General features: G+C 37.5%; 1 protein-coding gene across 1 annotated transcript in view; it reads left to right on the top strand.

Annotated features, from left to right (window-relative positions):
• The window catches only part of RHOBTB3 (Rho related BTB domain containing 3), a 56,234-nt gene extending 45,866 nt beyond the window's left edge, over positions 1-10,368 (top strand). The window contains exons 11-12 of the mRNA XM_060009145.1: positions 2,236-2,332; positions 7,440-10,368. Of these exons, the coding sequence (XP_059865128.1) occupies positions 2,236-2,332; positions 7,440-7,555 (213 nt within the window). The 3' untranslated portion in view covers positions 7,556-10,368. The remainder of the gene's footprint in view (positions 1-2,235; positions 2,333-7,439) is intronic.
• Positions 10,369-12,875: the final 2,507 nt, after the last annotated feature.

Raw genomic sequence — 12,875 nt, 5'->3', positions numbered from 1 at the left:
CTATCATCTCTGCCAGTTTTGTATTGTGTATCAGGAAAGCATCATTCATACTTTTGATACAAATAAGCAGTTTTGATACAGATGAGCTGGAACTCTCCTTTAACCTCTCTCAGTTCTTTACCATGATTCTACCTTCAGGTTCATATGTTTCCATGACGTTGAAATCTTAACACGCAACAGAGGCTTTTTTCCCTTAATCGGATCAGCTCCTTTGGATTGAGGTAGAGATTTCCTTATTCCTCCTCCCCTTTAAACCTTATCTTGGCAAACTTTGGTGATTCCTATGAAGTCCTGTTTACTCTCATATTAAAGTTTTAAACTCAAATTCTTGCTTATAATCTGTGCATTTAATATTTGGCTTCTTCAGGCCACCAGTTTTGTTTCTGACCTTTTCCTTGTGAGTTTTGGGGTACTTTTTCCACCATTATTATTCTTCACAGGGCTGTTAAATGCTGTAGCATTTGGTTTATGGTATATTTTAAATTTTCTTTTTAAAATTCTGTTGTTTATTTCAGTTTAAACTGTCTTCTCAAGTCAGCAGATATTCTTCCAAAAATGTAGTCTTTCCAGTGGGATGCATTCCATCTCTTGCCAAGAGCCCACAATTATGAAATCTTAAGTCTTATTCAAAAATAAAATTCTGCATTTGAACCATGTTTTTATAGCCAGCTGTTCATTTCTGTGGTCTCCCTCTCTTTCGAAGTCACAGTCCTTAGGCAGTGTTCTGAACGTCTGTTGGTAGGTTTTCTCCTCTGGGTTAACCATCTAGTAGTGCTGGTGGCTTCTGTTAAAATAGCTCCACATTCTTGCTGTATTCCCTTGAGATCACTCATATTCACCTGCTAAAACATTAAGTGAAGAAAGATTGTTAATATGTGATGTGGTATTAGATGAACCATGAAGTCTCTTACAATTCAAAAATTGAGTGTCTATATAATTAAAATCAGAGGGACCTGTGAATTTATATGTAAAATATTCACACATTATAACTTTTAAAAAGAGTGATGCTTGAGTTTCATTCTTAAGATTTGAGATTACAAATCTGTCTTCAATTTAGCATTACTTATTGCTTACATACTATTTTTGAGTGTCCTTAAAAGAGCTATATTTAGCCTAAAGGTGGAAACAACCTAAATGTCCATCAACAGATGAATGAATAAACAAAATGTGGTATATATACACGATGGAATATTACTTGGCCTTAAAAAGGAATGGAATTTTAATGCATGGTGCAGCATGAATGAACCTTATGCTAAGTAAAATAAACCAGTCAGAAAAAGGACAAACATTGTATAATTTTGTATAACTTGTATAACTTATACGAGGTACCTGGAATAGCCAGATTTATAGAAAATAGAATAGTGGTTACCAGAACCTGGGAGTAGGAGGAAAGGGGAGTTATTGTTTAACTGTACACGTAAAGATGGTTAAAATGGTAAGTTTTATGTTATGTGTATTTTACCACAGTAATAATAAAAGAACTATACTCATGTTCCTAAGTTACCTGACAGCATGCTACTGTAATCTGAATTGTGTGGTTAGGTGGATTAGTGAGTGTCACTGGGTTGGCACCAAGGTAATGATGTCATGGCCCAGTTTCTGAGTTTCCCTTCCATGAGCTATTGGAATTCAGGATGGATGATAAATGTGCTGGAAATCCTGCTCAGTGTAACAGTACATCCCAGTTAAAAGCAATTATTCAGACATGACCTTCTCATAGAAATAATTACATGTGGAAACCCATACCCTTAGATTGATGACATTTCCTCCTCAAAATATTCTTTGGTTTTCTCTGCAGGTGAATTTGTTGAGATATGGCCAGATGTATACCTTTGCTAACCATAATCTTCTCTCTGCTACACAGATATAAGTGCAGTTAGTGAAGGCCATGACCTTAGATGAAAAGCTTAAATGAAAGTCCTCAAGAACCTCTAGTAGTCTTTGTTACCCACAGATGCAACCATGCATCTGCTTAAAGACATTTAGCCACTATAGCAGCCGTAGCTTGTTCTTCATTTGATTTGGTTTCTTCATTGATGTGCTTTTATTATTACTTGTTAATAATGCTCCCTTTTCCTTTCTGCTGTCTGAGTAGACTGAAGGCTGAATCATATACAGACACATTAAACGTGGAATTGGGCCCTCCGTGAGTTCTCCTGAACCATTCTCTCGATCTAATCATCATGTTGATGGTCATTATGTACAATATTGTTTCACTTTCCATTTTTCTTGCAGTTTCACCACTCTGATTGCCTCTCAACCTGGCTGCTTCATTTCATTGCCACTAACTACCTCATCTTCAGTCAGAAGCCTGAATTTCAGGATCTTTCAGGTAGATTGCTAATTAATGTTTTTGGAATGAAAAACCTTTACGTTCTTTGTTCTTAGATTTGAGACATAATTTGTAGGCATAGTAGTTTTTAAAAATAAAAAGGCAGTGTAAGACATTCCTTTTAAGTATGCAGTGTTGTAATTGAGGACACTTATAGTAACCGGTGTTTCATAAGAAGCTTGACCTGTGTTACACAAGAAGTTTCCTAATGATTGTTTCATAGCTCCCATCCATTTTTAAGTGCCTTTTCTTCTGAAGCAGAGAGAGAAGGGGGCCTCACATGACATTTGGTTGTGATAAATGGGATTTGGTTTTAACCACCTAAGTCAGAAGCAAAATTTAAATAGTACAGCTTTTTAAATTTTCTTTTTAAAAAGAAAAAATTATCCCTAGTATATAGTTCTGTTGTACTGGTATCTCCTGTCTCTACAGGAGTCCATTATATCATTCGACAATAACAATTTTTTATTGATCAAAGAGTGGTGCAAAATTTACTGAGCACAGAGTATACTTAATGTGATTTTTTAAGGTAAATTATAAAGATTAAAACCAATCAAAGGGTGAGCTTCTGAGTGCTGCATAAGATGAAAGAAAATGAAAATAGAATAGTCATCGAAGTAGACAGTTTAGATACAATGGTTTGCTCATGTTATTGCCTAGAATAGACCCAAGGAATAATCAAGGTAAGGGGAGAAGGAAATGAAAGATCTCCTAGTCAAGTAGTTTCAAACTCTAAGTGGAGAAACCTCCTTGACGATGATGCCCGCAGTTCTTGTGAGGTGGGAGCAGAGAGCGAGGTGGGTGGCGCAGAAGAGGGAGAGGGGAGGAGAGGCTAGCACTCGCTGTTCTTGGACTCCTCCCTCCCACCTTCATCCAGAGTGGTTTCACTTTGACCTGCTGAGATCTTAGAATTCTATGTAAAATTTTGCTTGTAAAAGAGAATCTGCTGCTAGAAGAGGTGAGCATCTCTGGTTTCATTCAGCTGTACATTGCATATTTAAGGAAACCAAGAAACAGACAGTCAGTTTTGGGCAGATGTATTCAGCCAGTCCACAAACATTGTATGCCTATTGGGAGGCTGTTTACATAACTATTAGTGTGGAAGAGTAACATAATAAATCATAGCAGGACAATAGATATTTACTAACCATTTACTTTGTGCAGGAAACAAAGTTCATTCATAAACATAAGGCATACTTCCCCTTGCTGTTAGTTAGTAGGGGCATTCTTCCACAGTTATTCTTTAAGGAGGCAATTAAAAATGAAATAAATGAACATTGTGATTTTAGGACCCCCTTTATTATGCCACCTGAGGTCACCTTCATTTGTAAAAGACTAGTCAGATGATTTTCTACTTACTATTTTGTGTAGATGTGTGATATACGTAGAGTACTATTACAGCCTTGGGGGAAGGATGCTCTCTAAATCCTATGAGTTATTCATCTTTATTTTATTCTGATACTTATACAATTGCCTATAAAGTATGTTATGACCACCCCCTGGCACAGTGAGAAGCAGGACTCCAGGGTGTAAGTTGAGAAGGCAGGGTAAGAAAATGAGGCTGTGTCAGTGATGGTCTTATGTTCCTTTGATGGGAATTAAAACAGTATCCTGAGTGCTCTGATTTAGCGGTCCTTGTTCATGTCCAGGACCTGCTGTGATGTGTCCTTTTGGGCAGAGCAAAAGAAAGCCCCTGTGGATAAGGGAGAATTTGATAGTCTATATCAGCAGTCATAAACCGTCGTCAGTCTATGGGTTGAATGTAACTTGCTAAGGGATTTTATTTGGACCACACGGTATTATAATTTTTTTAGTGTCAGTATTAAAAATTGTAACATGTCACATTTGAAAATCCAAATTTCTGGCTTCTTTTGACAAAGTTGGAAGATCTGGCTTCTCTGGGCCCATCTTCCCACATGGCAACAACCTGGAACTGAGCAGTGGCTACTCATTTAAAGGCACGTGTCCTCTCCATGGTGCCATAGTCCCCTCTCCTCCCTGTTGCCTGACTCTTGGCCTACCTCACATGGTCACTTGAAATTGAAAAGGGTTCTTGTCACAGTCTCTTTACAGTTTCCTTAAAGAATTGCTCATTTTCAACTTCAAAAATCATCAAATTATTATTGGAATTCTGTGACATGTTTTCCTTTAACTGGGGGGTTTTCTTCTTTAGAGGGTGTTTAGAAATTTAAAAGTGAGACTGGAAAAGCTCTCAGGTTAGTGCTGGCACCGATACATCAGAACTCAGTGAAATAGTTCATTAAATACTAGGCATACTTTATATACTGGACTCATACGAAAACAAACAGCAATGCACAGGAATATGTTACCCTTGGCATTTATGGATTCGTTATTCTCACAGTTTCATTTATCTCAGTATTATGTTATATATTATTATGGAGTTTTTTGTCTCGTTTTGAGTTTTGCTGGCTACCAGAGCTCATCTCTGACAAGTTTTCTCTGTTTTTTTGCTTTTGTTTTTTTAATCTTAACTGAGGGAGCAGCCTTATGTCACCTTTGCTCCCTAATGAAACCTACAACTAATTTCCCCGGGCAGCTAGGTTGTTTCTTCCGATCCAGGCCCTGCAGCCTGGATCAAGACCTTGTTAATACAAATTATAATAGACGGAGTCAAACAGTAGATGGAGAAGTGAAAACTGACTTAGCAGAAGCAAACCTAAGTGCCCACAGAAGGGAATACCGATGAGAGACAAACTGATTCACCCAGCAGAATACTGTAAAGCCTTAGAAATTTGAGGTACCTGGTACTTCAGAAAGCAGGATGAGGCTTGGGACTGAAAGCCATAGGATTAGTTGAATGCTTTTGCTACACTCCATCCCACCCAGGCAGGCAAGTGCTTCTCCCTCCTCATCACAGGAGTTTAGAGGTTTATTCCTGGGTAAGTTAAACCAAAAAAGTTATAGAATCATGAACTCAGAGTATAGCTGAGATTGGGGCAAGGAGCTGGACTGAAAACATAGAGATCATGTGAAAGTGTCACATTATATAGTAACCCTCCAGCCTTCTTCCCATATCCAGGTTCCGGAATTCTGGCAGCCAGGTATTTGACTCCCACCTCAGCTACCACTTTGACACTCATACTCTGGGCATGAAATTGAAGCATCCTTCCCTGACCTCACATAAAAAACTGTAGGTGCAGTCATTTGAGAATTCTCTCAGTTAACCCAGTGGATATCTGTTCAGTTGTGCTACAGTGTATTCCACCAGTCAGCAAGTCCTGCCCATGCCCCAAAAGATTTCCAAACAGCTTTCTAGCGTCTCACTCTTAAATATAAAGAGGCTAACTGAGGGTCAACAGATATTTGAGGCAGTGTCCAATGTGCAAGATGAATACCAAAAGCAAAACAAAATGAATAAAAACAGAAGAGAAGGAACTTACAAGAACAAAGAGTAGAAGAAAACCTTTTAAAAAAACCTGTAATTAATATCTTCAAAGAATAAGAGATATACATTCATAAAACAGGGATAGAATGTTATAAAAAAGAAACAATATTCATAGAGACAGAGTATATAGAATGGTGGTTGCTGGGACTTGGGGAAAGGGGAAACGGAGTTGTTTGATGGGTATAGAGTTTTAGTTTTGCAGGATGAAAAGAGTTCTGGAGATTGGTTGACAACAGTGTGAATGTACTTAACACTACTGAACTATACACTTAAAAATAGTTAAGATGGGGGCTTCCCTGGTGGCGCAGTGGTTGAGAGTCCGCCTGCTGATGCAGGGGACACGGGTTTGTGCCCCGGTCCGGGAAGATCCCACATGCCACGGAGCGGCTGGGCCCGTGAGCCATGACCGCTGGGCCTGCGCGTCCAGAGCCTGTGCTCTGCAGCGGGAGAGGCCACAACAGTGAGAGGCCCGCGTACCGCAAAAAAAAAAAAATAGTTAAGTGGAAAAAAACATAGTTAAGATGGAAAAACAAAAAAAAATAGTTAAGATGGTAAATTTTATATTATGTGTATTTTACCATAATTTTAAAAAAACAATAAAAGAACAAGAAGTTGCTCTTGAAAATTAGGATAGCAAAAATGAAACCATAACAAAAAAAACAAACAACTAAATAAATAAAAGAGTAGAAAGATAAAGGTAAGGAAATCTAGAAAGTAGGACAAAAAGGATGAAGAGACAGAAAAAGGTTTTTTTAAAAAGTTGGAGGCTCAATGCAGGAGGTGAAGTATCTCAGTAATAGAAGTTAATACAGGAAGAAAAAAGAAAAACAATGCTGAGGAGGAAATTATCAAAGAAATAATACAAGAAGTTATCCCAGTACTGAGGAACTGAGTCAACAGATTAAAAGGCTCTGCTAAGTGCTCAGCTTAATGAATAACAAGGTCTATCACTGGGACGTGCAGGAACACCGACTATAAATAGAAAAATCTAAACGTTTACAGAATAAAAAAACCCACAGATCACTTATCAGCGACCATGAATCTGAATGGTAGTAGAGTTCTTAACAGCCTTGGAAACTAGAAAGCAGTGGAGTACTGTCTTCAACATACTGAGGGAAAATTTTCAACCTAGAATTCCATACCAAACCAAATGATCTATTGGGTGTAAGGACAGATTAAAGACGTTTCGTCACAAGCAAGGTCTCAAAAATACTTCTTATGCATACTCTGCTTCAGGAAGCTAATAAAAGTTGTGCTTCACCAAAACTAGAGAAAACAGAGTGAAGAATCTGGAGTCCAGGAGTGGAGGGATCCAATGCAAAAGCATGAAGCAGGCATAGAAGGCAAGAGGGTACAGGGCTGTGAAGAGAGGGGTCTCCAGGGGAACACCGCCACCACCCCCATAGGAATGGCTAGATCCTCTGATAACTGTGGCCCCGTGGAAAACAGAATTGAGAGGACTTCAAAGAGTTTGGAAGGTTGAGTTAGCTACAAAGAAAACTAATTAAAGGAAAAAAACTAAAACAGTATATAATTGTGAATCACAGAATAACATAAATACTGATGACTGATTGAGGGGAGGGGAGGAAGTATACAGCAGAGCTTGGATCTCACCTATTACATAGGAAACCAATAGTTAATATCGAAACTTGATCCCAAATAAAATATATTCAATTAATATTCTTTTTCTGAAACTTTTAGTGGAAGAACGCAGTTTTGTTGAAAAGCACAGATGGCCATCAAATATGTACTTGAAGCAGCTTGCGGAATACAGGAAGTATATTCACTCGCGGAAATGTCGTTGCTTAGTAATGTAACCCTGGAGTTTTTATATACACACACTTTTTCTTGTTATGAAGAATGGGGTACTTCTGGGTTCTAGGAAAATTCTTGTGACTGCAACCGGTATGGGAGTTAAAAAAAAAAATCACCACACAGCTTAATATGCTTATTAGTTCTTATTGAAAAAAACTACTATTATGATCTTAAAAGGGAACAAAATATACCATAGGCTAAAATTAAGACTTCACCCGAGTATATAAGGCTGTGTACAGCTATTTTTCCCTTTAAGATGCCCTATTGGTTTAGTGATATTAATACCCCTTCCATTTAAGAAATGTTTAAATTTTTTAAAAATTATGTAGGATTAATACAGAAATTTCATCATGTCTGATTAATTGCTCTATTAAAATAAGGGCCTTTTAAAGACCCAATATGACTGTTTCTATAGTGAGAAATCTAGAAGACTGATGAGGCTGAGGTCTTAGGAATAGAAATTTGCCTAGGATTTTGAAAGTGAACTGCCACTTCATTCCAAATCAATGACAGTGTTTGAACCATAATGGAAAAAAAAATCTGGTTTTTATCTGAACAATGAGCTACCTTGTCTCTCGCCTGGTATTCTGATTAGGCAAGAAATCTATAGAGGACTGGCTTTGTGGCCATGTAACCCGTGTGCTTACACAAGGCCTCCTGCTTAGAAGGGCCCCATGCTCAGTTCAGTGCCCTGCGATCGCCATCTTAAAATTTGAAGAAGGGCCCTGCATTTTCACTGTGTACTGGGCCCCCCAGATTATGCATATCTCCTAGCAGGGTATGTTTTCTTGCTCAAACGTTATTATCTCTGAAAGCAGAAAAGAGGCACTGACATCAAGGAAAGAGAAGGAAGCTTGCTGAGGGAAGAGATCATATGGGGTTCCCCCCATGGGAAAGTCTGTACCACCCATGGCCTCCCTCCTCTGCCACCTCCGCTGGCAAGTGAGAAATGCATCATGTTGGTTTCACCTTGTAACACTCACAATTCTGGCACTACACAGAGGAATACTTTCTTGATCATTCTCTTAAGACCAGGATGTTGGTAAAAGTGACTGACCAGTGTGACTTTAATATGCACTTCTAAAAATGCTCATAGGAAAAGACGCTTTCTAGAGAATTTGCAATCAAAGGCTCAAGAGTTTTTCTTCTTTCAGTGTATTTACTAAGATTAGGATGTCAGTGGCTTGAATTTTGTGAATTCTTTCTGAGGACTGAAAGGGTATTTGATGAGGAATAGCATGAACCTTGTCCTTCAAGATTATCTAATAAGTTCAGAGAAAGGATATAAATCAAGACTTGTTACATGTAGAGAAAATGGTACTAAGACACAGGACAAAATTATAGTTTCTCTTGTATCACATGTCAACAGAAACAGTTACATCAGAAGCTCACAAGCTGAGAGATGGAAAACCAGATTACTGTTTGTTGTTAGCATCATTGTCATCTGTAATTCAGTATTGGAATATATTTTTCTTTTAATTGCCAGTGACTTTAGAATACACATCGTTTTTCCAGCTGTTCAAAGGTTTGATTAAACAGTTTTATACCATAGTATAGACACAATACTATACAGTTAGTCCTTGGATGTATACCAACACCGTCAGAGTAAAACAGTAAAAGTCCCCTACAAATATCTTACAAGAAACCTGATTTTAATTGGATTGTGTTGATAAATATTACTGGAATGCATTTATTTTTTGTATTTAACTCACTTGAGCTAATCAACTATTGACAAATTCCACTTGACAAAGATTAGCATTGGAAAGAGTAGATACTGTAGTAGATTTTTAGAAATTCATTCACATTTAAGGCCTTTTAAAATACAGTGATAGCCTTTTGCTTTTCATAAGCATTTTCTTACCCGTGCATTAATTACAACACTTAAAATTCTAAGTCAATCTTAACTTTTAATCTAGGAAATTAAAAAATATAAGTTCTAAAGCAAAATATTTTCTTGAAAATACTATTTAGCATTTCAGTAGACCATAGATAGTTTCTAGGTTGTTGGACAAAAGTGGAAGTTGGGTTTGGGAGCTGGTGCTCTGCTGGTGCTGTGCATGTAGTTTTTATTATGAAAGTTCTTTGCCACCTGTGAGTAACTCAAACACCCCGATGTCACAGCTCTCCTGGGCTAGTCAGAACAGTAGTCAAATTAGACTAGACTCTTCAGTACCTTTGAATTAACTCAATTTAAAATAACAAGAATTTTTTTTTTAGAAAAAACCTTACAGACTGTCTTGGAGAAATGAGTGCTCTTTTTGAGTTTTTCTAATTGAAAGATTATTTCTAGATGAATGTATGCTTTGTGCTGATCTGTGCTTCAATATATTTACCAATCATTTTAATTAGAGAAGATACTGTATGGTAGAACTAAGGCTTTTTCTTTCTGGGCCAGGTTTTCACCTTATATAACCCTTGTATAATTCTGACTACTCTGTGTTCATATTGTAGAGAGTAGGCTTATAATATAGAAGGTTCAGTAACATAGCTGAAATTCACCCTTTCTAAGCCAGCATGGTGGCTTCATATTGGGCAGAAGCAGAAAACTGAAGAATTGGATAAATTTGACTTCCAAGACAGCTGAACTTTTCAACTGTAGTTTTAAAAACTACACTACACTGATATAGCTAATTAGACAAAAACATCCTCAAGAGTATTTTATTTAATTTAAGGCATCTGTTTAATTCAATCTTTAATAATTTTGCAAAGAAGGGTATGTGTGTATTTTAATATAGCCTGACCTGAATTTATATGTTTTTAGTTTTAGTATTTAACATTTTTGTAACAAATAAACCTTTTTTTAAAACAAGTTCAACACAGTGTCATGTAGTTATTTTCACCTTGTTGAATTGCTGAAGTAACTTTGGGAATTCTGCCTTGTATTTCTCAAGCGTAATTGTGCTTCATGAAAACCACTATGCGTAAAATATTTAGAATGTTGTTGATATGCTAGATGTGTGTGATGAGATAAAGAAATTTATATTACCTTTAACAGCTGATAGCAGAATTTCTCTTAACAAAAATAACTGCAATTATTTAGAAAAATACTTTGATAATTATGTAGCCTAGAAATGAGCCCTTATAGGCTTTAGTGTTGGCTGGGGGCAAGACTTCTGAGAAATGGAGAAGCAACTTCACATAATAGAGGGTTGAGAATTTGGATCTTTCCAACAAAATGAAAAGGCAACCTATTGAATGGGAAAGTATTTCCAAGTCATATGTCTGGTAAAGTGTTAGATCCAAAATATGTAAAGAACTCATACAACTCAATAGCAAAAAACCCAAATAATCCAAATAAAAGTATGCAGAGGTTCTGAATAGACATTTTTCCAAAGAAGACATACAGATGGCCAAGAGGTACATGAAGAGATTCTCAAGACCATAAATTTTCAGAGAAATGAAAATCAAAATCACAATGAGGTATCACTTCCCACCTGTCAGAATGGCTGTCATCAAAAAGACAAGAAATAACAGGTGTTAGCGAGGATGTGGAGAAAAGGGAACCATTGTGCACTGTAGGTGGAAAGGTAAATTGGTGCAGCCACTATGGAGGTTTCTCAAAAACTTAAAAATAGAACTACCATATGATCCAGCATTTCCACTTCTGGGTGTTTATCTGAAGAAGATGAAAATACTAACTCAAAAAGATATCTGTACTCCTGTGTTCATTGCAGCATTATTTACAATAGCCAAGATACGGGAACAACCTAAGTATCCATCAATGGATGAACGGATAAAGAAAATATGCTATATATATGTGTATATATATATATATATATATGTATATATATATATATATATACACACACACACAACGGAATATTATTTGGCCATAAAGTATAAAATCTTGCTAAAAGACACATACCATATGATCTCACATATATATGGAATCTTAAACAAACTAAAACCCCCCAAAAAACTAAGCTCATAGATTTAGAGAACATATTGGTTCTCTAAGGCAAGGGATGGGGGGAGTGTGAAATGGATGAAGGGGATCAAAAGATGCAAATTTCCACTTACAAAATTGGTCCTGAGGATATAATGTACAGCATGGTGACTATAGTTAATATTACTATACTGTATATTTGGAAGCTAAGAGAATAGAGTTTAAAAGTTCTCATCACAAGGAAAATAAATTGTAACTATGTATGGCAATGGATTTTTTTTTTAACATCTTTATTGGAGTATAATTGCTTTACAGTGGTGTGTTAGTTTCTGCTTTATAACAAAGTGAATCAGCTATACATATACATATATCCCCATATCTCCTCCCTCTTGCATCTCCCTCCCACCTTCCCTATCCCATCCCTCTAGGTGGTCACAAAGCACCGAGCTGATCTCCCTGTGCTATGCGGCTGCTTCCCACTAGCTATCTCTTTTACATTTGGTAGTGTATATATGTCCATGCCTCTCTCCCACTTTGTCCCAGCTTACCCTTCCCCCTCCCCGTGTCCTCAAGTCCGGCAATGGATGTTAACTAGACTTTTTGTGGTGATCATTTTGCAGTATATGCAAATATCATTATGTTGTACACGTGAAACTAATATAATGTTATATGTCAATTATATCTCAATTTTAAAAAATTAGACCTTTCCAGGGTGGAGGAGCCCAGGTAGGAGGGGGAGAGAGATCAGGCAGCCATAACGTGAGGATGGAATGTGTGCTATATAATACAACAACTCCTCCCTAGAAGTTTCCTGAATTGTCAGTTAAGTCTCCTAAACCCATAAAGGCCTCCACAGTTCCATTGGAATTCTGTTCCTAACACAAATATGACCTGGGAACGTACCCTTCTAGAAAACTCCCATTGCTTATTAGAGAACCTCCACAGTCCTCACTGCCAGCAAGGCCTTTCCTAACCTAGCCCCATCTTTTCTGCCTTGACAGGTAGAACTGTCCATCCAGATGTCTGTGTACGTGCACACTTCATGCTCTTCCCATGGCTTGGGTTGTGTTGCCGTTTCCTGTCTACTTTGCAAACTCCAGCATATGCTGTAGAGTGACACTTATATTATCGTATCTCTTTTGCTTTCCGTGACTCTCCCAGGAAGAATTAGTTGCTTCTGCTTGTGTCTTTCCTTAGCTCTTTATTCATACCTTTCTTACGGCAGTTATTGCGTTTTAGGTATTTACGTATTGTTGGGCTCTCTATGGTAATAACTTGAGGGCAGGTATCATGTCTTGATTTATCTTTGTGACCCAGGTGGTTGGCTGAATGGGGAGTTGATGAACAGATAGACTGGAAGAGTGGTAGGTCATTGAGGGGATGCAGAACACGTACAAAATGATCCTTGGGGACACTTCTGCCTGGGAGTCTCCACT

This window comes from Delphinus delphis, chromosome 3 (assembly GCF_949987515.2).
Source record: "Delphinus delphis chromosome 3, mDelDel1.2, whole genome shotgun sequence".
NCBI classification, from domain to species: Eukaryota; Metazoa; Chordata; class Mammalia; order Artiodactyla; family Delphinidae; genus Delphinus; species Delphinus delphis.
This window is presented reverse-complemented; position numbering and strand designations above follow the sequence as displayed.